Source organism: Eleutherodactylus coqui, chromosome 4, assembly GCF_035609145.1.
Source record: "Eleutherodactylus coqui strain aEleCoq1 chromosome 4, aEleCoq1.hap1, whole genome shotgun sequence".
Taxonomy (NCBI): domain Eukaryota; kingdom Metazoa; phylum Chordata; class Amphibia; order Anura; family Eleutherodactylidae; genus Eleutherodactylus; species Eleutherodactylus coqui.
Window position 1 is genome coordinate 59,385,811 of NC_089840.1, and position 27,756 is coordinate 59,413,566.

Consider the following 27,756-nt stretch of genomic DNA (forward strand, 5'->3'; position numbering starts at 1 on the left):
AAGACTCTAAGTAGGTATGAATATTTGTACAACATCGGTAAAGAATAAAAGCTTTTATGGCTGAGGAATTCCACTGTTAACACCCAGGAGAATCCTGTGATGCTGTTCACTGTGAAAACTGCAATAATCTGCTTGTGTCATCAGCCCAGCATCTGAGTTGGTTCGTCCTGAGAGGACGATTCCACTTGAGAAGCCTTTAGCAGAGGCTGGGGCAGGGCAGCAGCAGTCTGCAGCAAATCTACCAAAGAGCTAGAGCATCACATAGGATCCTACACCACCCAACTCTTCATCCAGCTGCTCTCTAACTCACTAAGCCCTCTCTCTCCTCCATCACATACCCCACATTTATTACTTTGCATTAGCCTCTGTCTTATTGTCTCCATGGGATTTTAGCGGCTCTGAAAAAGAAGTTTTTTTTTTAATCACTTTTTGTAAATACTGCAATAGACAGTGTTGAGGAGACGTCTTATCACTGTCATGGCCATTAACACAGATGCCCAGTATGAGAAGGCACTCAGTGGATCAGGTAACCCTTTACCTGCAGATGCTCATGAAACTGAAAAACTCCTTACATCTGCCTCTGAGGCAAAAGAAGAAAATGGGATGAAGAAGTCTTTCTCAGTTACCATGTCCAGCGAAAAGTCAATAGGAGACCTGGACCAGAATGGGCACAGTCTGCCCTACAAGTCAGTTTCTGCAGGACAACTGGAGTCTGCTCCCCTCTCACCTTCCAGGGGCAGTCTTGCCAGGGCTTCTTCTACAGCCACCACCACCGCCCAGGAGCAAAACAGACCCACTGACTATCTGGTCTTGGCCATCTTATCCTGTTTTTGTCCTGTTTGGCCAGTCAACATAGTGGCTCTGGTCTTCTCTATCATGGTGAGTAGAGTCCCAGCTGGGAATTGCTAGTAGCATGGCATCTCACTTTGTCACAGAGTGCACTGCATGAAATGCTTTATGGACTATATTTATGTTTTTAGTATTTTGTTTTCGCTACTATGTTATCAATTAGAAACATTGTATCAAAAAGTAGCTACTGCATCCTAATGCATGTGAGGCCCCACCCAGCAGTGAGTGGGAATGAAAAAATGAAATTCTTGCTAACAGCAACCCATCATCACACAGACATGTCAATATGCTATAGGCTATACCTGGAGTATAACCAAGAGCATGATGATATAGGTGATATATTTCTTTCTACTCATTCTGCAATAATAAATAGCTTTGCTTTCCTGGTATAGGTTGGGTTTGGCAGCGTGCCCTCCATGTGCTGCTTACTGTACCATATTACAAATGCCATCTCTGTTAATGGGACATAGCAAGAATCAGACACCTCCCTGCTGCTTCCCGCATCCAATATACTTGTGATCATCTCAGCAGTTGGAAATTGAGCCTTTTCTTTTAATCAGACCGAGAAGCAAAGAAGGGAGCATGCAAGGCAATCAGGGGAAGATTTATGTCATATCGGTAGCGGATTTTCAACATTTAACCCTTGCTTGTGTCACATGAGCAAGAACTTCCAATATCGTTTTGTGAAATGTCAGCATTTTCCAGCCATTGTGCGTTCAGCTGCTATGTTTTCAGTAATGGATGATTATGTCAACTGCCTCAAATACACCCCAGGGTACATAGCAAGGCAAGGATATTGACTATCCCACTGCACACTCAAGGAATGTCCTTAGATGAATGCAAATAATGCCTCAACCCCATTAATATAATGCAGACTTATAAAGTGTAACTCCACCTTTAAAACCGATTTCACTATTCAAGGAAAATAGCTGCAGGGAAAATGTCTTTAGTCTCCCAGTACCTCAATTCCTTCTACTAGCAAAATGAGCAAGTCAGGCAATACTGTAGATGTATATTTAAGGATTTGCTCAAAATGCTCAAGGGGGGGAAGTTTCCCTTTAAGCAAAAGGGGATGTTTATAGTTTACAAATTCGTTCTTTTGATGCATTATCATTGAGATACATTGTAACTGATTGTTATATCATAGCCAATATTGCATTGAAACAAATGGAAAAATCATGTTGATGAGCTCAGCTCTTCTTATGTTCACGTCTTGATGTATTATTGTTGGTTAATCATCCAGTCTCTAGGTTGCAATGTATTCTATACAGTATAGTGCTGCAGGGTCACATGGAATTGACTGTTTAACAAATGCAAAGGGTCAATTAAGCGCCTGCATGGGAGGGGTCCTTTAATTTCCTAATAAAACACTGCTATCGATTCACAGATAGATGGGGATCAATACTCGGCTCTGGGATTTACATCAGACCTGCAGATTTGGTTGACTTCAGTTTCTCACTTTTATTCATCCTTAACTCATCTGTATAGGGATAGAAAAATTAGGCTTGGCCAAATACCCAGCTGTTATTAGCATATTTTATGTAAATGTAGGCTGCTACTGCAGTATTGCATAGAGTTAATGTGTGGGATGATGGTGGGGTGAGTTCTCCCTCTCTCTCTGAAACAGTAGGAATAGATCTGATGGAGTTTGATAGGGAGGACACTGCAGTACATACGACACATAGATTCATAGTAGATAAGTGTGTATAGAGATAGGGCATTCCCAGGGAGGAGCTCTCCATGGTCCTACTTATGAGTCATAAAGGGAGGTACAGTTTACAGTCACGGATTACAGGCATTACATTATAACATGGTACAGCTTAGATTATTTTGGGAGGAACTCAATGACATTGATATGTACTATCCATGTAAGGCTAATTGGATTGGAATAGGAAATTATATATATATATATATATATATATATATATATATATATATATATATATATATATATATACACATATACTGTTTCATCAGAAACTATAGTCAATTGGATCTACTCACTGCTAAGTAACAATAACCTATATTTATACTGTGGTACCATATTCCACTGGACTTTACAATTCAGAAGTTGCATGAACGGACAAAATCAGACATTACATTACAGTAGCAAATTACTTAAAGGGGTTGTACCAAGATTGAGTTTTATCACCTATCCACTGTTACAGCAGGATGCCTGCTCCCACTGCGGATCACCTCCTGAGACCGCGCCATCAATAGGATGTACCTATATGTCCTTTCTTAGCAATCCCTTCTTACTCAGGACATGCATATATGTCCTGGGGTGGGATTGGGTTAATAGTGACCCTCTGCGTGTCCCCACTTGGTAATAAGCTCCTCAGTGCCAAATCTACCAATAGGACCCCCTGAGTGCCCCCATTTAGAAATTGGACCTACCTTGGGGTCTCAATTAGTAAACACAGAAGCGCTGTTTTAGCGCATTATAGGCGAATGAATGGGTGATTTTAATTAGCTGTGAAATTGCACGGTCACACGATCGGAGATGCATGGTGCGTGTTATTCAGCTCCCATAGGAGTCTATGGAAAGCACACACCAGAGATAGGTCAGGTCCTATCTTTTCTCGCACCACAGACCTTAGATGCGACATTGCAGTCGCATGTCCTATCTTTGTTAGGTGAGAGTATTTAGTGTGTCTAAAGTTCCCTTATCTAAATGGTTCTATAGGAAACCATTGGTTCTAATAAAGCGCTTTCTTTGCATGCCTATATTGCGCTAAAGCAGCGCTCGTGTGAACGAGGCCGTAGCAAGTAGTGTAAGAGTCCTGTTCATTTACAACCGGTGAGGAAACACGGATGGCACAAAAGGTAAAGAGTGCTTGTTCTGCCCAATAAAAAATAAATTAATATACATAAAGTTGCATGAGCTGGTCAGAGACTGTATTTGCGTCTGAACATATATGAAGTGCATTTGGGTGCATGGATTGAGGGGGGTACTGTAGAAAGAAAGGGTCAGGGTCTGAGGAATAATGTAGAGGGACAGAGTTAGAAGTTAGAAGGAAAGAAGTTCGATTAAGGAATGTGGTAGACCTGCCTATTAAGATGTATTTGTAGGGTATGCTTAAAGACTATGTACACCCTTGTGATTTTCATTAAAAGTGCGCAATGGTTTGATTTCAAATCTTAGCAAACTCAGCCAGAGTAAACTGACAGCTCCACCCCATGCCTGCTCCCCTGTTGTGAAGGTGCATTCACTGCCTTTCCACGGAGCTGTCACTGAGAACTATATGACAGAGATCGGGGGTGATGATGGTGATTAGTACAGAGAGTGGAGAAAGATACTATTACAGAGGGCTGTATGACAGTGGAGGGGGATGGTGGAGGAGATCAGGACAGAGAGCAGAAAAAGATGCTATTGCAGAGGGATGTAATTTACAGAAAAAGACACTTGACAATAGTGTGCTGTGCTGTCAACTTGCTCACTTCATATGTCTCACGATCCACTGCTTGCTCAAACGGGTTCTCAAATCTGGCCAATCATTTCATCAATTCACACTCATGCAGTACCGCTAGTTTCACATGTTTTTGGTATAAAGAAAGTAACCAATAACAGGCGCGGCAAAGCAACGTTCAATGATATACTGATCAGAGAGTCCTTTAGGATCCATAAACTGGGGACTAGATCCCCTCAGGGGTTAAATTATAAGTCAGACCTGCATTGCATATACAGGAATCAAACATAGAGAAGAAAGTACATTTAAACCAGACCCTTTATTTTTATTTTTTTTTAATTTTTTTATTTTTTTTTGGGGGGGGGGGGGGGGTTATACTGCAAGTCAAACCTGCACCATATATATAGAAACATCATATATGCAGAAAACCAATATGAGTATATTTGTCCAGGATAAAAAATAAATGGAATTTATTTATTTATTTTTTTCTCCCTCTGGGATCAGATCCCTTTATGGGGGCTATACTTCAAGTCAGACTAATATCATGTACATAGAAACAACATATATGCTCATGTTTGTACTTATCTTTTGACAAAGAGAAATAAGGAAAAGGTTTTTTTTATTTATTTTTTTTAATTTTTAAATTAATTTTTTTTTTTTTTAAATTTTTTTTGTTTTGTTGTTCCTGAACATGCAGGCTAATTTTTATATAAAAGGGGAGCTAAGTATAATGCCATCGCATAGCAAGGGAAATTTGTATGGTCCTCTATATATACAATTTTTATTAACCCAATTGTGAGGTTCAACTCAACAGATACAAACATAGTGCAACTAGGGGTTAATCTTGCAATAAATGAAATATATGAAGCTTTGGCAGAACGCCCGTTGGTATCCTTTTTGTGTTATATTGCTATATGTGTGATATGTGGTTACTACAAGTTTTATTTACAAGCATTATCCTACCAGCAATAGTTTGAGCTTGCAAACTCGGTATGCTGCTTTCTAAATGCATAAGAAGGAAAATGCAATAATGAAAACTAGATAAGTGCATAATTGCTTTCTACAGGGACTTAGTAAGATACGTGTTTATTGATTTTTTTCATGCACAAAATGTTTCTGCAACCTTTAATTGAAGCTGTGGCTGTTGGGAATGAACCTGATTGACCGAGGAAGCACATTCCACAGAACTGGTGAAGCACAAAACAGTTGAGAGGGGGATGTTCAGATTATGGAGGAAGGTAATCTTAGATAATTAGCAGAGCATACAGCACATGTAGTGTGATAGCAAGAGGTGAGAGAAGAAATATAGGGCGGTGCATCATTGTGAAGAGCTTTTGTTTGGACGAGAATGATAAGTAATGATTGTATTCTAAAGTTAATGAGCAATCAGTATAGTGACTGGCACAGGGTGGAGGCATCCTTGTTGTGGTTGGACAAAGGGAGGAGCCTGGCTGCTGTATTCAGTATTAGAGAGGGGGAGTTTAAAGAGGGGAAGACCAATTAGTATTGAGTTACAGTAGTCAAGAGTGAATCAGAGCAGCAATGAGTTTTGGTTGTTTCCACAGTAAAAAACTAATATGTTCTTACACATATTCCCATTTCATGTGAAAAACTACTTAGGAGTTCGTTTGTGGTTCCCTGTCCAATGCGAACCCCATAGAGAATTACATAACGGTTCATTAATTATTAAAATGTTTTAAAAGGGTTTTCCGGTGCCTAAATAATTTTTTAAAATGAGCCGTGATCTTCATTATTCCACCCACAAAGACCCCAGATACCTTCTGACTCTTCTTGTACACCAGAAAGGCAAATGTCTTACTCACCCGGACTTGTACTTAAACAGAAACCAGTCAAAGTTCCTACAGTGCATGGACTTATGGCCCTTTTACACCGAATGAGAACCTCACGATTCTCGTTTGCCCGAATGAATGAGCTGGTGACGTCAATACCAGCTCGTCCGTGCAGCTGATTTAGACAGGGAAATAAGCATTGGGAATCATGAACTTCTCGTTCAGTATTTCACATCCCTATGTGGAACCCTGAATAATCAGTTTTTAACTGTATCAAAAAGCTAACAATGATTTTTATGCTGGCTGAAACTAAATGACGAATGATTCTCTTTCATCCAGTCGTTGGCTCACGTTTAGGCTTCTTTCCCACAAGCGTATATTGGCTGCTGTTTCCATGGTTGACCGATATACGCTGCCCCTCTCTGCAGGGAAGGGGGCGGGACGGGACAGGAGCAGTGCACTGAGCTCCCACCCCCTCTCTGCCCCTCGCCACTGTTTGCAATGGGAGGGTGGGGGCGGAGTTCAGTGCCATCCCCGCCCCCTCCCATTGCAAATAGTGGTGGGGGGTGGGAGCTCAATGCACTGCTTACGGCCCATCCCGCCTCCTCCCCCTGCAAAGAGGGCAGTGTATATCAGCCGGGTGTGGAAATCCGGCCGATATACGGACGCCTGAATAAGCCCTTAAACTAAATGATTGTCACTCACTTTTGTTCGTTTGAACGATTTTTGGAATGAATCGTTCCGGCTCAATGCATCTTTACTGCAGGTCACTCAGTAGTACATATAAAGAAAATCCAGACAGTCCAGCGCCATAAAAGGATCTTCTTTATCAGACAAAATCACTTAGTAACATAATATGTAAGGCTGAAAACAGACATATGTCCATCCAGTTCAGCCTATTACCCCCTCCCCCCACCCCCCATGTTGATCCAGAGGAAGGCGACAAAAACCAATGAGGTGGAAGCCAATTTTCCCCATTTAAGGGAAAAAATTCCTTCCCGACTCCAATCTGTCAATTGGAATAATCCCTGATTATTGGATAAAGGGTTTTAAAAAAGAAAAAAAGACCACCCTAGAACTAGTGTTTATGCAAATGCTGTAGCGTTTCCGAAAAAGTCTACTTACAAGGGTTCATGCTGCCCGTGGTTTGAGCAACATGATGACCGATTCACTTTAACTCTTTCAATATCTGCAAACTTAAAATTGCCAAGGAATTAGCATGATAGTCCTGGAAATGCTTGGCTGCCCCTGAGGCATTTCTATCCTGTTCATCAATCCCATTTATATGTTCTGCTATTCTTATCTTCAGCTTTCCTACTGCAGAGCCCACAATGATTAAATCCCACTGTGTGCAATAAATATTATAAACTTTATTCTTTGTGTCAGAATTAAAACAATAGTTTTAATGTGTTTCTCTCATCTGAAGAATGAAATGTTTGAGTCTCCGGAACATATTTACTCACCGCATAACGCGCGCTGCCGCATCTAAAAAAGCCTTGTTATGTCAGCCATATTTTATGTTCCATACGCGTTCTATGTTGACTAGGTGAGAGTATGTCTCCTAAACTCTTCACTTATGATAGCTCACAATGTGTTGACAATTGGCAAATAAAGATAAAATTATTGTTAAATTGTATTACAATTCCTACTGTAACACGTGGAAAAAACTACCCGCCGCTCTATTGTTCATTTTTTCTTTCTTGGAGAGTCTTTACATTGTAAAGTAGTTCTGGACATTTTATCTACTCTATATGCTGCTTTGACTAACCTCCACTGCCTGTATTGTCTTTGTTCTAATCTCTGGGGAAAAAAAGCATTTTTTTAGTGTTAATGCATTCCAATGGGGTTTTCCAGTGCCAAAATATATATATTTTTTAAAGGGTTCCCCACACTCATTATCCCACCCACAAAAACTCTGCCTCTTTTTGCACACCCCTTGAATCCACTGCCATGTGCCCACTCTGTTTAGAGCTGTGATTTCCAGCCATGGCTGCTTCTAGGTCATCTCTCCTGCAATGCCCATATTACATTACACAAAGGTGACGTGGAGGCAGAGCATCGTGAACGCAATGCAATATCGGGTCCTGTCCCTCCATTCTTATAGCTTAGCTCGCTGCTGTTGTCACTGGCTGGGACTGGAAGCAAGCCAATGGACGTGGCATCAGTGGTAGTCTGAAAACTGAATGGGGGTAGTACCGTGTGACTAGCTTGGATAGACGCAGATCCGTATGGAGCAAGTAATGATTATATATTTTAATGGGATTGTATAAAGGGCTCCCCTGAAGAGTTAAATGGTTGCTAAGGTGATGGACTATTAGTTGCATATAAAAATAGCACTAAATTTTTGTGTGCGCCAAAATTTGCACCAAAAATGTTAGCATAGTATAACTGAGCTTTCCCAAAAGACGCTGGATAATTGCTTGATGCTTGGGACACAAAAAGGAATTTCTGCTGCACCACAGGCAGAGCGCAGGGAGAGTTGCTGTCAACGAGAAGTGGTATAAACTACAGAGCAGTTGCTGCCAGCGGGTGGAAAAAAACAGCAGGACGCAACACAAGAGCACTGGGAGCACAGCATCTGGGTGAGAGAAGCAGCAGAAGCTGAGTTGAGTCTACTGTTTGTGCTGTGAAGTGAGGGTTCAATGGCCTGCACAAAGGAAAGGAGCTGCAAGCACCGCTACAAGAGCCCCTGGTTCTTCTGGACTGAACAATCTGAGACCAGCTGGGGAATGCATCTGAACAATGACATACTGTAAGTGAGATCGGCCTCAAGCCTAACGTTAGATGTGCACACTGCCAGGCACGAGAATAGTAAATCCACAAGCCTGTTGGATAGTTGGGTGTCATATAAACTGATTGGGGTTGTGACGTTAATGGAATTGGACTGTAGAATAAAAGCATATTGCTCACAGGTGCGGACCGAGATAAGCATATAGGAGCAGGAGCTCATAGTATAGAGATGTTATTCTGGAGTCCATAGATGGGATTGTCTATATACCGTGTTGATCTTAATGGAGTGTTAATCCTACCAAACTGAACTGTGTGATATGTTACACATTTATTTCCCCGTACATTGGAAATGCACAGGAACTGATCGCTACTCAGCAGTATTGTTATCCTACTTACTGTTCTGGCTGTTATTTCATTATATCCCAAGAAGTCGTAATCCTAGGGCTACTTATCCATAGGTAACAATAAGGGGGTATTCCTATTTGGGAATCATATTTTAATGTGTTTGAAATCGCAAAACAATGCACTGACCCAAAAGATGTTTTTTCCCCCAAAATGCTCCGTTCTCCAGATATTGCAGCTATTGATTCCTCTGTCCTCTGTTTACTGCTCACTACCAGGAAAACAGACCGCTTCTTCCAGGGAAATAACAGCACAGCAGTAGCTGGTGGCCGGGCCAAAAAGCTAATGTGCATGTGCTTCTGAGATCCCGACCAACAGATTGAGATGAGAGAAGGGCTATTTCCTTCCATAGAAAAGGTCATCTATTTCCCTGACAACAAGCAGTAAATAACCAGAGGGCAGAGGAATCGAAATCTGCAATATCTGGAGTACGGAGCATTTTGGAAATACACATCTTATGGGCGAGTGCATAAACACACTGAAATAGGATTCCTGAGATGATAAAAGTTTAATTGCTGGTTTTTCCATATACTGTTATTCACCTACATTTCGGTTTTCCTAAATAAACTGCCTGTTTTTGTAACTCCTCCTGCTGCATCATATCATGAATCTGCGTTCTTTACCACGAAAGCTGTGGGCATATAGGCAAAGTTTAATGGTGCAAACTAGTATAGGCCTTAAAATACTCCTTTAAAAAAATATTTAACGATGCATTTGTAATTTTTTGCAAATATGTACCCGCGTACATGACCATGCATTTAGTGTCGTTTGGCGATTTCACTTTTTGAAGCGCACTACATTTATATGTTTGCAACATTAGGAACAACTTGAAAGATCTGTTAACTTAGAGGGGTTGTCTGAAATATGTTTACTGGTAAAAGACTTTCCACATGCATAACATAACAAATCAGCATATACTTCCCCCTCCTGTTATGTCCAACGCGGTGCTTGGTTCCCCAATCTCTGTTTACAGCTGCAGTCCTGCAGGGTTTACAGGATCTCCCCGGGGACTGCAGCCAATAACAGAACTCAGTGATCGACTCAGAGCAGAGCGCGGACTTTTGGGGCTGGCAGTATGGGCAGCGGGAGGTGGGTAAGTATAAGAAATACCTCCCTGCACTCCTGGGAACCTGCCCTATAATAACTTAGTTTATGGTGCTCATGGCCAGTGGCAGGTTCCCTTTGAACAAGTGGAAAGTATGCATATCAATGTGAAGGAGGTAATGAGGTCTACAATTCCACCTAAATCTCCTATTTTGTCCTTCAGGAACTTTTTACATTTTTGCATTACCGCCTTCTGAGAGTCATCGCCTCTTTATTTTTCCATTGATGTAGCCATGTTTTTTGTGAAATGAGTTGCATTTTATTGTGGTACATTTAGGCCCCCTGTGTACGGGCGTTGCGGTATCCTGTGGCGGGAGCAGGAGCCGGCAGACGGATCTCTGCTGTCAGCCTATCTGACAGATAGGCTGACTGCGGAGAATTGCAGTAATTCGCAGCATGCTGCGAATTGCCGCCCGCGAGCAGAGAATCGCTATGATTCTCCGCTTGTGGACAGGGGGACTGTGCTTTCCATAGCAACGCTATGGAAAGCTTTCACTGCGTTCCCTGCGGCCGGATTATCGCCACGGGGAACGCAATGAAAATCCGCCCGTGGACAGGCAGCCGCACTGTAACTTATTGAATAGCTTTTATTAATGCTCTCTGGAAAGAACGTCAAAAAACAGCAATTTCGCCATTGTACAATTCTGATGATAGCAAATATGTTTTTTTTATGTTTTTCTACTTTTGCACAATAAAAACACTGGTGGCTTGTGTTTTTTGTAGGATGAGTCATTTTAATAGAATCATTTGGTGGTTCGTATGAATAAATGATTAAACTTTTAGGGTGCCTTCACACAAACACCAGAATATTCCACAACACGCAGTGTAATATCTTGCCGTGGAAATACCAACCAATATCTGCATATGTAGCATGCGGATTTCGATGTGGATCTGTGGCGCAGTTTAGCGTATTTGATGGGGCTGAAATAATTAGCGTCAAAATTTGTCTAAATAAACCACATAAACGCTCTGTTTTAAGGCACGTTTTTGCATTTGATGTGTATTTTGAAGTCTTATTGATTTTTATGGCAAAAACCAAATTGGAAAACGAAAAAAAAAAAGTGATCAGTTTTTTTAGGACCTGAAGTTAACTTTAGGACCTGAAATGATGAAGTGACAGCTGTGCTGCAGGGACCCGACGCTCGCAGCGCTCCTTGAGCACAGGAGTGTTTGACATCTGACAATTAACCAGCCTTTAGTACAGATTCTGTTATCAGACCTGAACCAATCAAGTCCTGATGTTGGCATAGAGGTCATTACTTATAGCCATAGCTGGACCTTTCATGAACTGGGAAGTCCATGACTGCCCTGGAAAGGGGGACTGTAAATATACGTCAGCTCTGCAAACTGGCACACTACTGAAGGCTACTGTATATTTAGGTGATGTAGTCGGGACGTTGTCCCAGAAAGACGTCCTAAAGCTTAACTTTTGTTTTTTCTAGATTAAATATATATCCGAGCAGGACGACCAAAAAAAAAAAACTATACCTGAAACTCACATGTGTGTGGTGGGGTTACTCATAATATGTTTTTTATACCCCAATGCCCATATTCACATTGAAACACCCACAGTAGCAAAACCCTATTTGTTATGGAACAGGTTTTAGATGCCATGATATAAAACATACCCCTGCATCTGCCCATTCAGAATCAGGAGGGTATTCGCACATGTGGGGTACTCACAACTGAAGGGCTAGACCAAGCAATATAGCCAAGGTCACTTCCCTAAATTAGTGATCCCCCCAGCTAACACAGAATCCATAGATCCTGTTCAAGTAATGGCTGGATGAACAAAATCCAGCCCAAAAAAAGCTAGCAAAATTGCAAAACAAGGTGTTAAAGGGTTAATTAGGGTTATGGTTATTGGAATTCCTTCAATTATTTCCAGCCCAAAATCCCATACTCAATATATCCCCATATCAAGTTAGCAAGCAAAAACTGGCTATATGATCCAATACGTTACCGAAAAGCCCAGCTGGCTTGCCCTGATAATTGCTGGAGTACATTGTATTACTAACTAGATGCTCATCCGTCTACTTGCTGACTGTCCTCATATAAACCCCCTGCCTAAGGCTCAACGCATTTCCATGGACATTTTATGAGGAGCCAGTTTTGCAACCTATACCTGTCAAAATAATAAACACCAGACCGCCATGATGGTTGGAAGCCGGCTTAGATGACAAGTTCTCTTTCACGAGTCCTACAAAGCCCTCTGTGATATTTTTAGTGTAGTCGGGAAAGAGTTAACTGACTAACTCTATTCATATTTGCATTTGGCATCCCCATCCGAGGATCTGTTGGAGTTTCCGTCACTTTTGATGGCAAGAATAGTGCAGCAAGCATGGCTGTTCTTGCCATCAAAGCTACTTGGAACCCCAGTGGACCCCATTATGTTCATAGCGGTCCATCAGGTGAGATTTGGATCTGTCATACAATAACCCTGGCACAGTCCTAAGATTCTTCTTATGTACAAAAAAAGTTAATTAATCATCATAGGACTGTTACATTTTTTGTTAGAAATGTAATTCTTTCATTAAAAACCAGATATATGGACTCCAGATGGAGAGATGCATTAAGGATATACACAATCCCTCCATACTCACGCATCTCATGAATAATTAAAGAGATAGAAGTGAATAAAGAGCAGTTTTACGAGAAAAACACCCAGCTATCAGCTTAATTATATGTGGAGAAACAACAGCAGATGTTCAATTCCTTGCACTGCAGCTACAGGAAAGATGAAGCATTACACAGTTCAGATGAAAGCCAATGGGATGTATGTGTAAGGTTGCATTCACGTGAGTGTGAATCTCACACAAGTGTTCTGCATTGCGAGAAGCGCGAATATGAACTCCATTATGGAATAACTCCATTCTTTTGAATGGGGTGCATATAAGGAAGATGGAGCAATACCTCTGCAGCGCCACCTATTGGATGGCGGCATTCCTTCTCTCCTTGTGGAGAGATGATGCCCCTTCCGACCCTTTGAATGGAGTCATACACATGAGCGATTTTTTTTTTTCTCCTACACAGCGATGCAGCGAGGTAAAAATTTGCAGCATGTTCTATTTTTTTGCATCACTCAGAATGCATCGTTTTCAATGGAATAGTCAAACACATCGCATGTTGTGCGATTTGCACGCAAGTGTGATGTGATGTTTCCCATTATATATACAATACCAGATGTAAGCTCATAACAATCGCCTGACCCCCCCAATACATGCTGGTGGTTGGCACCATGTGCAACCGCATAGTTTGCACAGAGCTAAGGTTGGCCATGCCCTAGGACATTAGAAAATCTAATCCTAATAACCTCTTTAATAGTCTGTGATCCAAAACTGCGTATTCCGATCTTTAAACATATGTTTTATTCTTTCCATTTTTTGGGGGGGGGGAAGGAGACTTTTGCTTGACACATCAGAAAAGCATCCAGAGGAACTATGGCACGATATACAGTCCACAGATATGTAAACAGCCAGTAAGCATCTCACCTATAAGAAGCAGGAAAAACGACGCTATGGGTTGTCCGAGCAAACCCTCAGAAGAGCCGATAAAAGAAGAGCAGCAAAGGCGGCCGGCAACAAAGACGAAGTTTGGCAACTAAATGCTGATTTTCAGTGAGCAGCAAGGAAAGATAAGGAAATGGGCTGGAATGAGCGTTGCAAAGAATTCAAAACAGAAGCCATGAAATGCCATATCCAAGGCCTATTCTCACCGGTCAAGATGGTCCGAAAACCTTTCATGGCATGCAATGGCAGAATCAAAGACAAAAATGGGAAGAAACTGAATGACCACAGATGAACTATATGCCTGCAACCACATACCTGGACCATTGCATGAGGTGGAGCCTGTGGACTTGGAGCCTCCATTATGGAGTCAAAAGTGGTTATGGCAATAAAACAACTAGCCAAAAATAAAGCACCAGGCACAGATAACATACCGGCAGAGCTATTGCTGCCAGTACCAGTGAAAACCATCACAACACTGTGCCAGGCAGTATGGGCAGCCACACAATGGCCACAGGACTGGAAAAGATATGTCTTCATCCCTCTACCAAAGAAAGGGGACTCCCAGAATTGCCCCAATTACCGTACAATAGTCCTCATTCTGCAGGCAAGCAAGATCCTTCTCAAAATTACACAGGAAAGACTGAGATCAGTAGTCGAAGGGGCACTTCCTGATGCGCCGGCAGGATTCTGGGGAGGACGCGGCACCCGCCACCATATTGCAAACCTGCGATGGACCATGGAAAAAGCTTGAGAATACCAAAAGAATATCTACATGTGCTTCATCGACTACATCAAGGCCTATGATTGTGTCGACCATGACAAGCCATGGCACGCCCTACAAGAACTGGGCGTATTGGTACATCTAGTTACGCTGATAGAATCTCTTTATACCAATCGAGAAGCCGCTGTGAATAGACAGTATGGGGACATAGATTCATTTGGGATCGGCAAAGGCGTCCGACAGGGCTGCATCCTCTCACCCTTGTTGTTTAACCTATATGTGGAAGTGATCATGTGTAAAATGGACCTAGACGGATTGGAAACAGAGGTGAGAATAGGTGGCAGAAGCGTCAACAATATTCATTATGTGGATGACACAACTCTGCTTGCAGAAACAGAAGCCGGTCTGAAGCAGCTGATATGTAAGATTAAAGCTAAAAGTAAAAAAAATGGGCCTCTACCTGAATTTAAAGAAGACAAAAATTATGACAACTGAAAAAATGGCCAAATTCAAATCAAAATGAGACCATAGAATGCGTGCGAGACTTCATCGCCTTTGGTTCAAAAATTTACCAGGATGGAGACTCTATGCCAGAAATAAAACGTAGGATAGCATTGGGGCGAAGCGCAATGCTAAACATAGACAAAATCTGGAAAAGTAGGTATATTGGTAGCAACTAAACGCAGGGTAGTGCAAACCACCGTTTTCCCCATAGCCATGTATGGATGTAAAAGCTGGACTGCGAAAAAAGCTGCTAGGAGGATTTATGCGTTTGAGCTGTGGTGCCAGTGAAAGCTGCTGCGTATAACCTGGACGGTGAGAGTAACAAACAGAGAAGTCCTGAATCATACAAGACCCAATATATACTGGAGGGGAAGATGACCAGACTCAGACTCACGGATTTCGGCCATGTAATGCGAGCAGAGGCGCTAAAATATCTATAATGCTTGGACAGATCAGAGGCAAAAAAGACCCGGCCGGCAAAGAACACGATGGCCGATACTGTCAGAGCTGATACTGGCATGGATATCACACAACTGAAAGAAGCAGTGCTAAACCGAACATGGAGGGAGCTCGCCTCTAGGGTCGCCGAGGGTCGTGAACCACTAAACACCTAACAACAACAACAGACTTTTCCATCCATTTATAATGGAAAGATGCCTGCACTAATCAATATTGGTATAATGCAAAATTGAAGCTGTTTTGTTTAGGGATTATAGATAATCTTATCCTATAAAACTTTTACGTGCGATTTCAGGTCGGAGTACTGATCTATTATGAGACACAGTCATCAAAAAGTCACACATTGTATGTTAAATTAGGAGCAAATACCTTCTTCCTCTGTGGTGTGAAAGATGGTGCTAGAAATACACCTCCTCAGCACTAGAGTAACTGTGCGACCTTTTAAAAAGTCACACGTTATGAATCAGGTGTAAACCATTGCCTCACCTATATCATGTCCGCAAATTCAGACGAAAAGTTAAAGATGTGACCAGGCAGAAATAATAGAAAATAATCTCACAGCTTTCATAAATCTGGCACATCACTTGGACTGAAAAAAGTCACATTATAGACGAAACGTTAGGTACATGAGCCTTCATAAATCTCCCCCAGAGTCTTTACAAATACACACTATGCCGGTCCATGCTTTAGAATATTCTAACCCAGGAAAATAAAGAACTAAGGGCTCCTTCCCACGGACGGATTTCCGCCGCGTAATACGCGGCGGAAATCCGCTGCGTTGCCCGCAGCTATTAGGTTCTATTGAACCTAATAGCACAATGCTTACAGTGCGGAATTCCGCACCGTAAAATCACCCGTCCTCACCCGCGGCATGCTCTATTTGTTGCGGGTGTACGCGCAGACGGCTTCCATTGCAGTCAATGGAAGCCGTCCGTCACGGTATCTTCCGTTACCGGCGCGTTATGTGACGCTGTGGGCGTGTCATATGATGCGGCCGGCGCGTCACGCGCTCTATTGCGCATGCTCGCCGAAGCGTCATGGGATCCGCAGGTAAGTATTGGAGTCTCTGGGGGGGTGCCGGCCTAATTTTGGATGGTTGAAGGGAATAGGAATATTAGTGCTGGTTGTGATAAAATATGTATTTCTGCTAAAACCCCAAATCTTGTTACAGTAAATCTAGACACTTCTACACAATTTGAAGCCTAAATATTTCCTAATGAAGCTCATAACTACTTTTATAGAGGAAATCCACTACATTGTGTCAAATATTGTTATTTATATTACAGCCAATAATAATTACTGCTATGAACAATAAACATGAACTAAATGAGTTACAAACTGGAATACAAGGAGAGAGGACCCGGCCCGAGAGGCTTACAGTCTACAAGGGAATGGGGAAGGAGACAGCAGGTGAGGGTAAAAGGTGCTAATATGATAGTAACAGCAGGTCTACTGTAGGTTGTAGGACTTTCCCAAGAGGTAGGTTTGAGGATGTTTTTGAAGCTTTCTAAGATGGCGAAGAGTCTGATGGGTTGAGATAACGAGTTTCAGAGCATAGGTGATGCACAAGAGAAATCTCAGAGATAATTGTGTGAGGAGAGCCGTGAAGGATGTCTCGTGACGACCGGAGATTACATGTGGGGAGGTATTGGGATGTTAGGTTACAGATTAGAGATGAGCGAACGTACTCGTTTTGAGTAATTACTCGATCGAGTACCGCTATTTTCGAGTACTTCAGTACTCAGGTGAAAAGATTCGGGGGGTGCCGGGGGGGTGGGGGGAGGAGTGGCGGCGCGGGGGGTAGCAGCGGGGAACAGGGGAGAGCCCTCTCTCTCTCCCTCCCCCCGCCCCACTCCCGCTGCAACCCCCCGCTCACCCACGGCGCCCCCCGAATCTTTTCACCCGAGTACGGAAGTACTCGAAAATCGCGGTACTCGGGCGAAAAAGGGGCGTGGCCGAGTACGCTCGCTCATCTCTATTACAGATGTATGGACAGGACAGGTTGTGGATAGCCTTAACTCCCCCTACAGTTTAGGAGAAACTCTTTTCATTCTACAGTAAAAGCATAATACAGTTTTGGACTAATAGAGCTCGTCCAACTTCAAACGGCTGTAGCTCCGATACCATCAGTGCTGCTGACATACCTTTAGTGTATTTTTAAACACAAGATTTTTGCCCCAAGCTACAGGCATTTGAAGTGGGGTTGGGAATACTGATTTTACAGCTGTTACTTTTCATCCTGTGTACAGAGCAGAGAAGCAGGGAGGATGAGCAAGCAGCATTGAAGATTGGTGATTCCTATCTTTACCCTTCTCCCAGGGAAGGGTTGACCGGGACTTTTCTTCATGTTATCACCTCCCATCAATCAGAGAGAATATTTGCTCTATCATTGTCACATATGGCAGTCTCTTTTCTTAGAAAAAGGAGTGGAAGTGAAAAGATGAGGACTTGCTCATCTAATCACTCCTCTACACCATTTAACCCTGCATTTTGCTGACCGCAGCATCTAAATGTTTTTACAAAAATGTAAAGTTTTTTCCCCCCACTTACACAAGACTTTTATATATGAAAAAAATAAGGAGAACAAAAGCAAACTATACATAATTGGTAATCCATAACATTCAATACTAACATAAATCTAGTATGTTAGGCTAAAAAAAGACATATGTCAATCCAGTTTAGCCTATTACTTCCCCAATGTTGATTCAGAGGAAAACAAAAAAAAAACCCATCAGATAAAAGCCAATTTTTCTAATATAGGCCTCTTTCATACGAGCGTCATTTTAACACAGAGTAGGCACATCAAAAAACTGTGTCTAAAAGAACCTATGGTTTCCTATGGGTTCTGTCAGACGAACGATTTTTGATACGCCAAAAAAAAATTGCGCATCAAAAAAGAGTGCAATAGGCGCATTTTTTTACTTAAAGGGGTTGTCCCGCGCCGAAACGGTTTTTGTTTTTTTTTCAACCCCCCCCCCCCCCCCGTTCGCCGCGAGACAACCCCGATGCAGGGGTTAAAAAAGAACACCGGAGAGCGCTTACCTGAATCCCCGCGCTCCGGTGACTTCTTACTTACCTGATGAAGATGGCCGCGGGGATCTTCTCACTCGGTGGACCGCAGGGCTTCTGTGCGGTCCATTGCCGATTCCAGCCTCCTGATTGGCTGGAATCGGCACGTGACGGGGCGGAGCTACACGGAGGCGGCATCCAGCACGAGCAGCCCCATTGAAAAAAGAAGAAGACCGGGACTGCGCAAGCGCGGCTAATTTGGCCATTAGACGGCGAAAATTAGTCGGCTCCATGGAAACGAGGACGCTAGCAACGGAGCAGGTAAGTAAAAAACTTTTTATAACCTCTGTATGGCTCATAATTAATGCACAATGTACATTACAAAGTGCATTAATATGGCCATACAGAAGTGTATAGACCCACTTGCTGCCGCGGGACAACCCCTTTAAAGATTTCTCTTGACGGCACAATGCCGGCGGCTCCCATAGACTTCTAGAGTAGCTGGCCGGCAAAGGGAGGGGGAGCTGCATACTCACGAATACTATCCGCTAAGTGCTCGTGGCTGCTATTCGTTCACGTGATTTAACCCCTCGATAGCCGCAATGTTTTAGCAAGGCTATCTGAACGTTAAACTGACGCTCGTGTGAAAGAGGCCTTAGGAGAAAAAAAATCCTTCCTCACTCCAGGTATGGCATTCGGAATAATCCCTCGGTCAACAACCCATCTGAAGTGATACTATAAAACATCACAGTAAATTCTGTTAAAAGAAATAAAAAGTAAAGTGCCAAAATAGCTGTTTTCTCTTCATCTTGCATCCCCCAAAACTGAAATAAAAAATAATCAAAAAGTCATCTATACCTCAAAATAGTACCAATGCAAACTACAAGGAGTCCCACAAAAAGAGCCCTCATACAGCTCTGTCGACCGGAAAAAAAAATCTTCTGGTCTTGCAATGTGGTGACACAGAAAAAGTCTATTTCTAAGAAAAACTAAACTGGTTATATGTGCAAAAATGGTAAAACAGAATAGAACCTATATAATTGTGGTGTTGTCATAATCATAATGACTTGTAGAATAAAGGTAACATCATATTTATACCCCACATGGTGAAGGTTGTAAAAATAAATCTCAAAAGACAGTGATAAAAGTGCTTTTCTTTTCTATTGCCCCCAGCAAAAAAAAATTGTACAAGTTATTCAATACATTATATGTAGCTGGAATAAGTTATGGTAAAAACTACAAGTCATCCTGCAAATTACAAGCTGCCATACAGCTACATTGACAAAAAAGGAAAAAATTGTGATGACTGAAACACAAAAGGGTAAATGATTTAGTGGGTAGTCTGAGTATAAAAGGGGATTTAAATGGCCACACCAATGGGGCTTCTTTTGGGAATTGGTTCTGGTTAATGTAGGGAGATTTACTTTTTAATGTATTAAATGCATGAAAGCAGTATTGTATTTTTTATGCAAATCTGGATATGAATAAATCTTCTTTTTCCAGCCTCTAATTTGTAAAGCGTATCCTAACGAACCTGTAACAGTGTAGACAGATCATGGTAGTGTTCTCCTGCCCCTGGAGACATAGTTAACTTCTAAATCATTTATGCAGTGATTACAGGTGACGCTCAGCTTCTATTATCCAAGATGTTCAAAATACTAATTGAAACATCTAAATGTTCTATGATGATAGTATTGTGCTCCCTCTGAGAAGGCAATGAATAGACCGCAGCTTGTAGACTGTAACTTGTACTACATCATTATTTCATGTAAACCCTTTTACAATATGCATGTATGCAAGCCAACAGTTTGTAATGTCAGATTATATTCCATAAAATTAGTAAAACACGGAAGAGTCACTCTGCGGAACGGTAGATCTTAGAAATAATAGAAATTATAGGAGTTCACTTGGCTTCTCGTGTAATGAGTCTAAGAAGCCAGAAACTATTTACACCTCCGTCTTAGGGCTTATTTACATGAGCATATATCGACCGCCGTTTTTTACGGCCGGCCATTATATGCTACCATCTGAGCTGTCTTCCCTCCCCCTCACCAACTCTCTGCCTCTCTCCTCCACTCTGGCTGTTTGCAATAGGAGGGGGCGGGATGGGGGTGGAGCTAAGTTCTGCCCCCTCCCTGTACCCTCCCATTGCTGGCTGTAGACAAGGGGCAGGGAGGTGTGAGAGCTTAGCTCCACCCTGTCCCGCCCCCTCCCATTGCAAACAGCGGGAGGGAAGGAGCGAGGCAGACAGTGGGTGAGGGTGAGGGAAGAGGGAAGACAGCTCAGATGGAAGCGTATATCAGCCGGCTGTGAAAACAGTGTCCGATATACCCTCCTGTGAAAAGGCCTTAGGCCACATTGAGACAACCAATTCTTGGACACAACTCACATTGGACAGCACTTGGACATATCATCCATGTGCTGTCCGATGTGTGGGACAGTGGACATTGCATGTCCTACTCTGAATATGACTCTTTTACATAGGCAATTGGTCTGTGGGGAAAAAAAAATCGCTTGTCTGAACAAGCGCACTGATTTTAATGCATCCAAGTTCTGTCTAAGTTTACTCAGTTACAAATGCAGACCGTGTGAATTCGCCCGTTTGAATTAAGGTACTTTTACACGGGGTGATTATCACTGAAATAAATCGCAATTTAAAAAATATATATATATACATACTTTTTAAGTAGTGCAACGAAGAAAAAAAACTATAAAATTTAGCATTGCTGTAATCATACCGACCCACAGAGTAACCTTAAAGTGTCATTTGCCATATTGTGTATGCTGTAACACCCTTAAATGGCCTAATTACGTTTTTTTTCAACTCTGCACTGAACGTTTGTCAGTGCATTATAGGATACATTAGATGGTACTATTGAAAACTATAACTCATTCCACAAAAAGCAAGCCCTCATACAGTTACAGTATGTTGCTAGAAAAAGATACAAAAGTTGCAATTATTTGAAAGTGGGAAGAAGAAAACCAAAATGAAAGATGGCCATTAGAGATGAGCGAACGTACTCGCTAAGGAAAATTAATCAAGAATTAATCAAGCGAGTATTGCCATTTTTGAGTACATGCCCACTAGTCTCCAAAGATTCGGGGGCCGACAGGGATGAGTTGCGGGACTGAGCATGGGGAAGCGGGGGGGGGGGGGAGAGAAAGGGAGATCGGCCCCATGAATCTTTTGAGACGAGTGGGCATGTACTCAAAAATGGCAATACTCGCTCCAGTAATTTGCCTTAGCGAGTACGCTCGCTCATCTCTAAGGCCATGTCTTTAGGGGTTTAAGGCTGCCTTCTCACATACATGTACCGTCTTGTGGCTGAGACTCCGCTCAGCTGCCAATAGCTGCACAATTTTGCTGACCATATCGGCAGGATCAGCCGAAAGCTGATACCCGTACGTGGGAACGCAGACTAAAGGTGTTTATCAGGCCATCGATTGTCTAGATTTATTACATTTGTGGACAGGCAGTATGCAATCATAAATTTCATCTTTCTGAGGGCTTATGTCCACGAGCGGCTTTTTGACCGCGTATTACGCGTTCATTGCACGGCCGCATGATACACAGTGAATGGAGTCAATGAATGGCAATAGACTTTCATTGATCCTTGCACATGTACGTGTAGACACTGTGTGTAGATACGCACGAGAAATAAATCGCAGCATGTTCTATTTCTCTGCGTACCACATAGAGTGAGCCCTGTACATTCGTATACAACGTTATCTATACAGAATACATCGTTTATGTGCGGAGTTTTCATACGCAACACCCCTATAAAACAGAGCGAGGAAGTAAGGAAAAAACGTCACCCTGCATGTGATACGTGGGCATGAGCAGTACACTCACAGTCATACATGGTCTCTGCCGGCAGACCCGCTATTTACAAACACCGGTATAACGCTGTAGAGAGGTCTACAGTGATTTACCAATATGGACGTAGTCTGAGGCCTAACCTATGACTCTATACTGGAAGCAGAAAATGTAGCTGAGAAACTAAGAGGATGCAAAGTAGTTGGATGCTGAGCTCTCTTTAGGCCCAATCTGCATGTGTCTCCTGTGCAGGAGATCCGCACCTCTTGCCGCCCACAGGAAGCATGCGGGTGTGATTTTTTTCCCGGTGTGCGGGTCACACGTGTGGGAAGAAATCGCAGCATGCTCCATGTTCTTGCGGATCCTTGCAGGGACAGCTTCCATTGAAGTCAATGAAAGCTGTCTGATGCGCGGCACACCTGCAGCTGTCACTGTGGAGGTGCCACAGATCCGCGTGAAAGCTGGAGATTCAAAAACAAAAAAGAAAGTACTGTACATGCACCGGGCACGTTGGACAACGCTCCTGGATGCATCCATTGCGTTGAAGAAAGAAGATCCGTCTGGCTCAGAGGAGACCCGCGCTGGATCCAGAGAGGTAAGAAACTGTCTTTACCTCTCCATGTCCCTGGGCACGCACGGATACAACTGCGGAATTCAGCAGTGGAATCCGTGCGTGTACGTGGACATGAGGCCTATGGGTTATGGAGACCTTTGTGCATGAAAAATCAATACACACATCTTACTAAGTCCCTGCAGGAAAAAAAAGCATTTATTTGTTATTTTTTCATTGAGTTTTCCTGTTCATGCATTTAGATAGCCTCATACCTAAATTGCAGTCTTGGGGGCATTGCTAGCACTGATTTACTGGTCTTATGAATATGCACAAGCTCAGCTCCCCCTCCCTGTCCTTTTCAGGGGCTGTATAGCATAACCTTGCCCAGTCAATGCTACACAGCTCTACTACTACTTTCAGGGCCGGCTCCAGGTTTATGTTGGCTCTTGGACTGTAGAGTCTTAGTGCGTCCCTTTGTAGTATGTCACAGCACACAGCAGTAAAACTGCAGAACTGTATTCCACTGTTGTTTTTTTTTATTCATTTACTATGAAAGTTGTCAGGATTTCGGCTATACTGTACATGTGCGTATCACTGAGATAATGCTTTGATATATTTATTATACCATAACACTATTGGCGAACATCATGTGCTATAGAAGTCTTTACCCTGTGAAACTGCAGCTCTTAGTATGACTTGAACAATGGTAAGGTTATGCTGAGAGTTGTAGTTTTACAAAGTAGAATGCAGTGACCTTACATGTGATCACAATACTGGCTTGGTTTCCTATTCTAAATCATTGTTATAAAGACCTGTATAAAGGGTCTGAGATTTGAAGGAATGCTGCCATCCAATAGGTGGCGCTGTAGAGGTATTGTTCCATACGTCCTTATTTGCACAATACTGACGGGACATCATCAGAGACAGAACACATGATGACAGTGAGTGACTCACAGGTGACGTCCTCTGGGCTTATTCCTTTTCCTCTCCACCTACTCCAGACCTTTATGACTTCTCTAGCTAATTCTTGCCTACTAAGTGGCCCAGACATTTTGGGCCTCTTTAACAATAATAGCTCCATACACTGTTTCACCTGAAAATAGTGCTACTCACTGTGTCTCAGAAATAAATTATAAAACACTGTGCCCACTGGAAAAAAATAATACACCTTGCCCTTGAAACTAATTCTATCCTCCAAATATAGCGGAAATGAACAGAAACCCTGTCACATACCAAAGTGGTGTCTGTTTCACTAATGACAGTGAATGGTTTAGTTCCTCTCTGTTTGGGGTGCTATCTTAATGCTGATAACAGAACCCACAGATGGAATCTCACGACGTAGAAAAAATGCTGTGGGAACACTCACTAAGGAAACATTCACACGTACCGGAAATGGTGTGGCTTTTCCACAGTGGAAGATCAGCTTAAAAATCTGCACCATTTTGCAAAGGACCAGGATGAGATCTCATCACCACACAATTAGAAAGGGAAAGACGGAATTACCTGTAGCAAAATATTTTTGTGGTCAGGGACACAACATAGAGCAGATGAGAGTTAATATACTGAAGGGCAATTTCAAGTCGCAGCATCACAGAAGAATTTGGGAGTAGAAATTTATGGCCATGTTTGATACCCTCAAAAATTGAATGAACCCCAGCCCGGGATTCTTGCATAAGTGGAAAACATGAAACGTCTGAAAGAGGTCAAGAGGGATGTCCTCTTCACAATCATTATTTTTTTCCTTTCTTTAAAACTTGATAAAAATTCAGAACTTGACTTGTAATAATGTTGCCATCCACTAGGTGGTGCTGAATCTCCTTCGATGTGCAGGTTGAAGGAGAGATAAGACACATCATAAAACTGTCCTGAGCTCAGTGCACTGATTTGGGATTTATGTCCCAGCTCAGTTTGTCTGTTGTTTTAAGTTTTGAGTGCAAAACAGTCTCAAATTTCTGTGTGTGAACATTTATTTAGATCAAGAGGAGTGTGTTTCCATCGCCTCTGCATCTGTATATTATAATTATGTGCCATCCAAACTAGTTTCATGCATTAGCCTGACGAAGGGGGCGAAATATCCCTAAAAGCTCGCATTAGCATCATGTATTTTTGTTGGCCATTAAAAGATATCATATCTACAAGATTACTTGGTTTCTCTCACTCACACATTGCTCTACTGGCTAACACCGTACCAAACCTTTTTTTGTTTTACAAGGCTAGGACACGCATATACTAAGAGATCACAGACTGAACATAAGTCAACAGTGGGATGCAGCAGCAAAAAAGGCAAACGCAATCCTGGGAAGTATTAAGAAAAGCATAGAGTCTATATCATGTGAGGTCATTATCTGGAATACTGTGTCCGGTTCTCAGAAGAGTTATCAGGATGCTGACTCTCTGGTTCCTAGTTAATAGGGGATTGAAGTTACACATGCTACCGGGAAATCGCCAGGGCCCAGCAGCATGTGTAACTTCAATCCCCTATTAACTAGGAACCAGAGAGTAGTTGATAGGCGAGCTGTACTGAAGTTACACATGCATCTGGGCCCTGTATGTGAGATGTAGATTACAGACAAGAATCTGGGAATATGAGAGCACGGGACCAAGAGTTGGACTTAAGCAGTATGAAAAACACCTACCTTAAAAGCCCCATTAGTTAATTTATGATGCTATAGGCAGGTGACAGGTTCCCTTTTAAATGTGCTGCCACCTCGTCCATGTAAATTAATGATGAATTAGAGATGAGCGAGTATACTCGCTAAGGCACATTACTTGAGCGAGTAGTGCCTTAGCCGAGTACCTCCCCTCTCGTCTCTAAAGATTTGGGGGCCGGCGCGGGTGACAGGTGAGTTGCGGCAGGGAGCGAGGGGGAGCAGGGGGGGGGGGGAGAGGGAGAGAGAGATCTCCCCTCCGTTCCTCCCCGCTCTCCCCCGCCACTCCCAGCCCCCCGAATCTTTAGAGACGAGCGGGGAGATACTCGGCTAAGGCACTACTCGCTCGAGTAATGTGCCTTAGCGAGTATACTTGCTCATCTCTACTATGAATGTTATGGTTCTCCATAAGAGTACCAAAGTCATCTTGTAGATATGATACCTTTAATGCCTAACAAAAAGAAATAATGTTACAGCAAGCTTTCAAAATGTCTTAGCTTTCGTCATTAGATATTAGAAGCCTGATGGAGAATCCTAAGCAGTCTTGAAAGCTTGCTGTAACATTATTTCTTTTTGATAGCCATATCATATCTACAAGATTACTTTTAATAATAACACTTTGTTCTACTGGTAACATGGTACCAAACTTTTTTCTTTCAACCACGCTGACATACCCTGCCTGCTCTAGCTATACGGCGAATAAACACTTTATATATATATAGTATATGAGGTTTTCACGTACAAAACGGACTTAAAGGGAGCAAAAATGTACAATGTAGTGAATATAGAGAGGAATTTCAGTTTTTATTTCACTGAACTATTGCTTATATGTCAGTATCGGTACAGCTTTCCCTTCTATATGCTTTATGAAGCTCCATTAAACTCCCTTGGAGAACAAGTAGCTGGCTTCAGAGAATTTGTGAAGCAGCAACGTACTTGAGATTACTTGCTGAATCCAGCTTGTGTTCTTTGCAAATTAATGCAGTAGAAAACTGCTGGTGTATTGGCAGGGTTTCCGGTGTCTGCAAATAACTGGCAAAAGTACACTGAGATTTACAAGACAGCTCCACAACAAATTGCTATTTTATTCATAGCCAGGACTCTATCGACATTGCTGTAATGATTACTTTGATTTAGCTGAGATTCCATATTTATAAGAAATACTAATCAGATTTGTAGCTAGACTTTCCTTCATCCACAGTAAAGATTTGGTTTTATGCCCTTGCCTTTTATCTCTGTTCTTGAGACAAAACAGGCTAAATTGCAGGTGTCTCCGCCCCCTGGCACCAAGGGCTAATGGCCTGGCACCCTGTGAGCTCCCCTCTTGCTATGTCCTTGATGGCAATAATGGTAAAATGTTGCAGCAACTCAAGTAGAAATGCACATACTATACTGCATTAAGAGATTTTTTTTACTTAAAGGGGATTTCAGCACTAAACTATTGATGATCTATCCTTGGGATAGGTCTTCAATAGCTAAATGCAGAGACCACAGCTCTCGGGTGCAACCTCTTCTTAGGCATGTGACATCACGTTCATTAGTCACATTGTCTAAGAGCAGCTCAGTCCCATTCAAGTGAATGGGATTGAGCTGCAATACCAGGCACAGCCACTATACAATGTACGGTGCTGTGCCTGGTATGAAACAAAGTGACGGTGGTGTTCACCTAAGCGCCCCTGTTACTTCAATCAACTGGTTGGTGGGGATCTCAAGTGATAGGTCATCAATAGTTTAGTGCTGTAAAACCCCTTTCACTTATTGAAGACCTTCATGGTAAGTATAGAACGAGACTTCATTGAGGAATTGTCACTTGATGGTACAGTTATACTAGTATATATTTGCGAAAGGGACTTTTATTTTATAAGCTGCACTTTAAAGGGATTCCTTATCAGATTCATGAGGCCCGAACCACCAGTAACATGAACCAAAAGCAGGGTTGCTTATGGTCCAGGTGAGTGTTTTATTCTGAAATGGCGCTTTGTTTCAGAATAAATACACTTTGAAGTTTGACTTGCAGCTGAGCTCCGAGTCACAGGGGCAGGCCACACCGGCCTGTCCCCACCCTCAGCATGAAGACTGACAGGTCCTCTCCCCATATGCAAACAGTGAGACCAGATCGGAATTGGTGAGATGAAAAGGTGAAAATCGGGGTACTCTAGGTGCTGCCTCCAGAATTTTCCCAAAGCCAAATGAGTGTGTGGTAAACCTGATTCACATCTGGTCCCTGACACTTTCATTAAACACAAGGAGC

General features: G+C 42.5%; 1 protein-coding gene across 1 annotated transcript in view; it reads left to right on the plus strand.

Moving 5' to 3' along the window:
* Positions 1-242: 242 nt before the first annotated feature.
* TRARG1 (trafficking regulator of GLUT4 (SLC2A4) 1) overlaps positions 243-27,756 on the plus strand; it is a 45,373-nt gene continuing 17,859 nt past the window's right edge. The window contains exon 1 of the mRNA XM_066599538.1: positions 243-879. Within this exon, the coding sequence (XP_066455635.1) occupies positions 478-879 (402 nt within the window). The 5' untranslated portion in view covers positions 243-477. The remainder of the gene's footprint in view (positions 880-27,756) is intronic.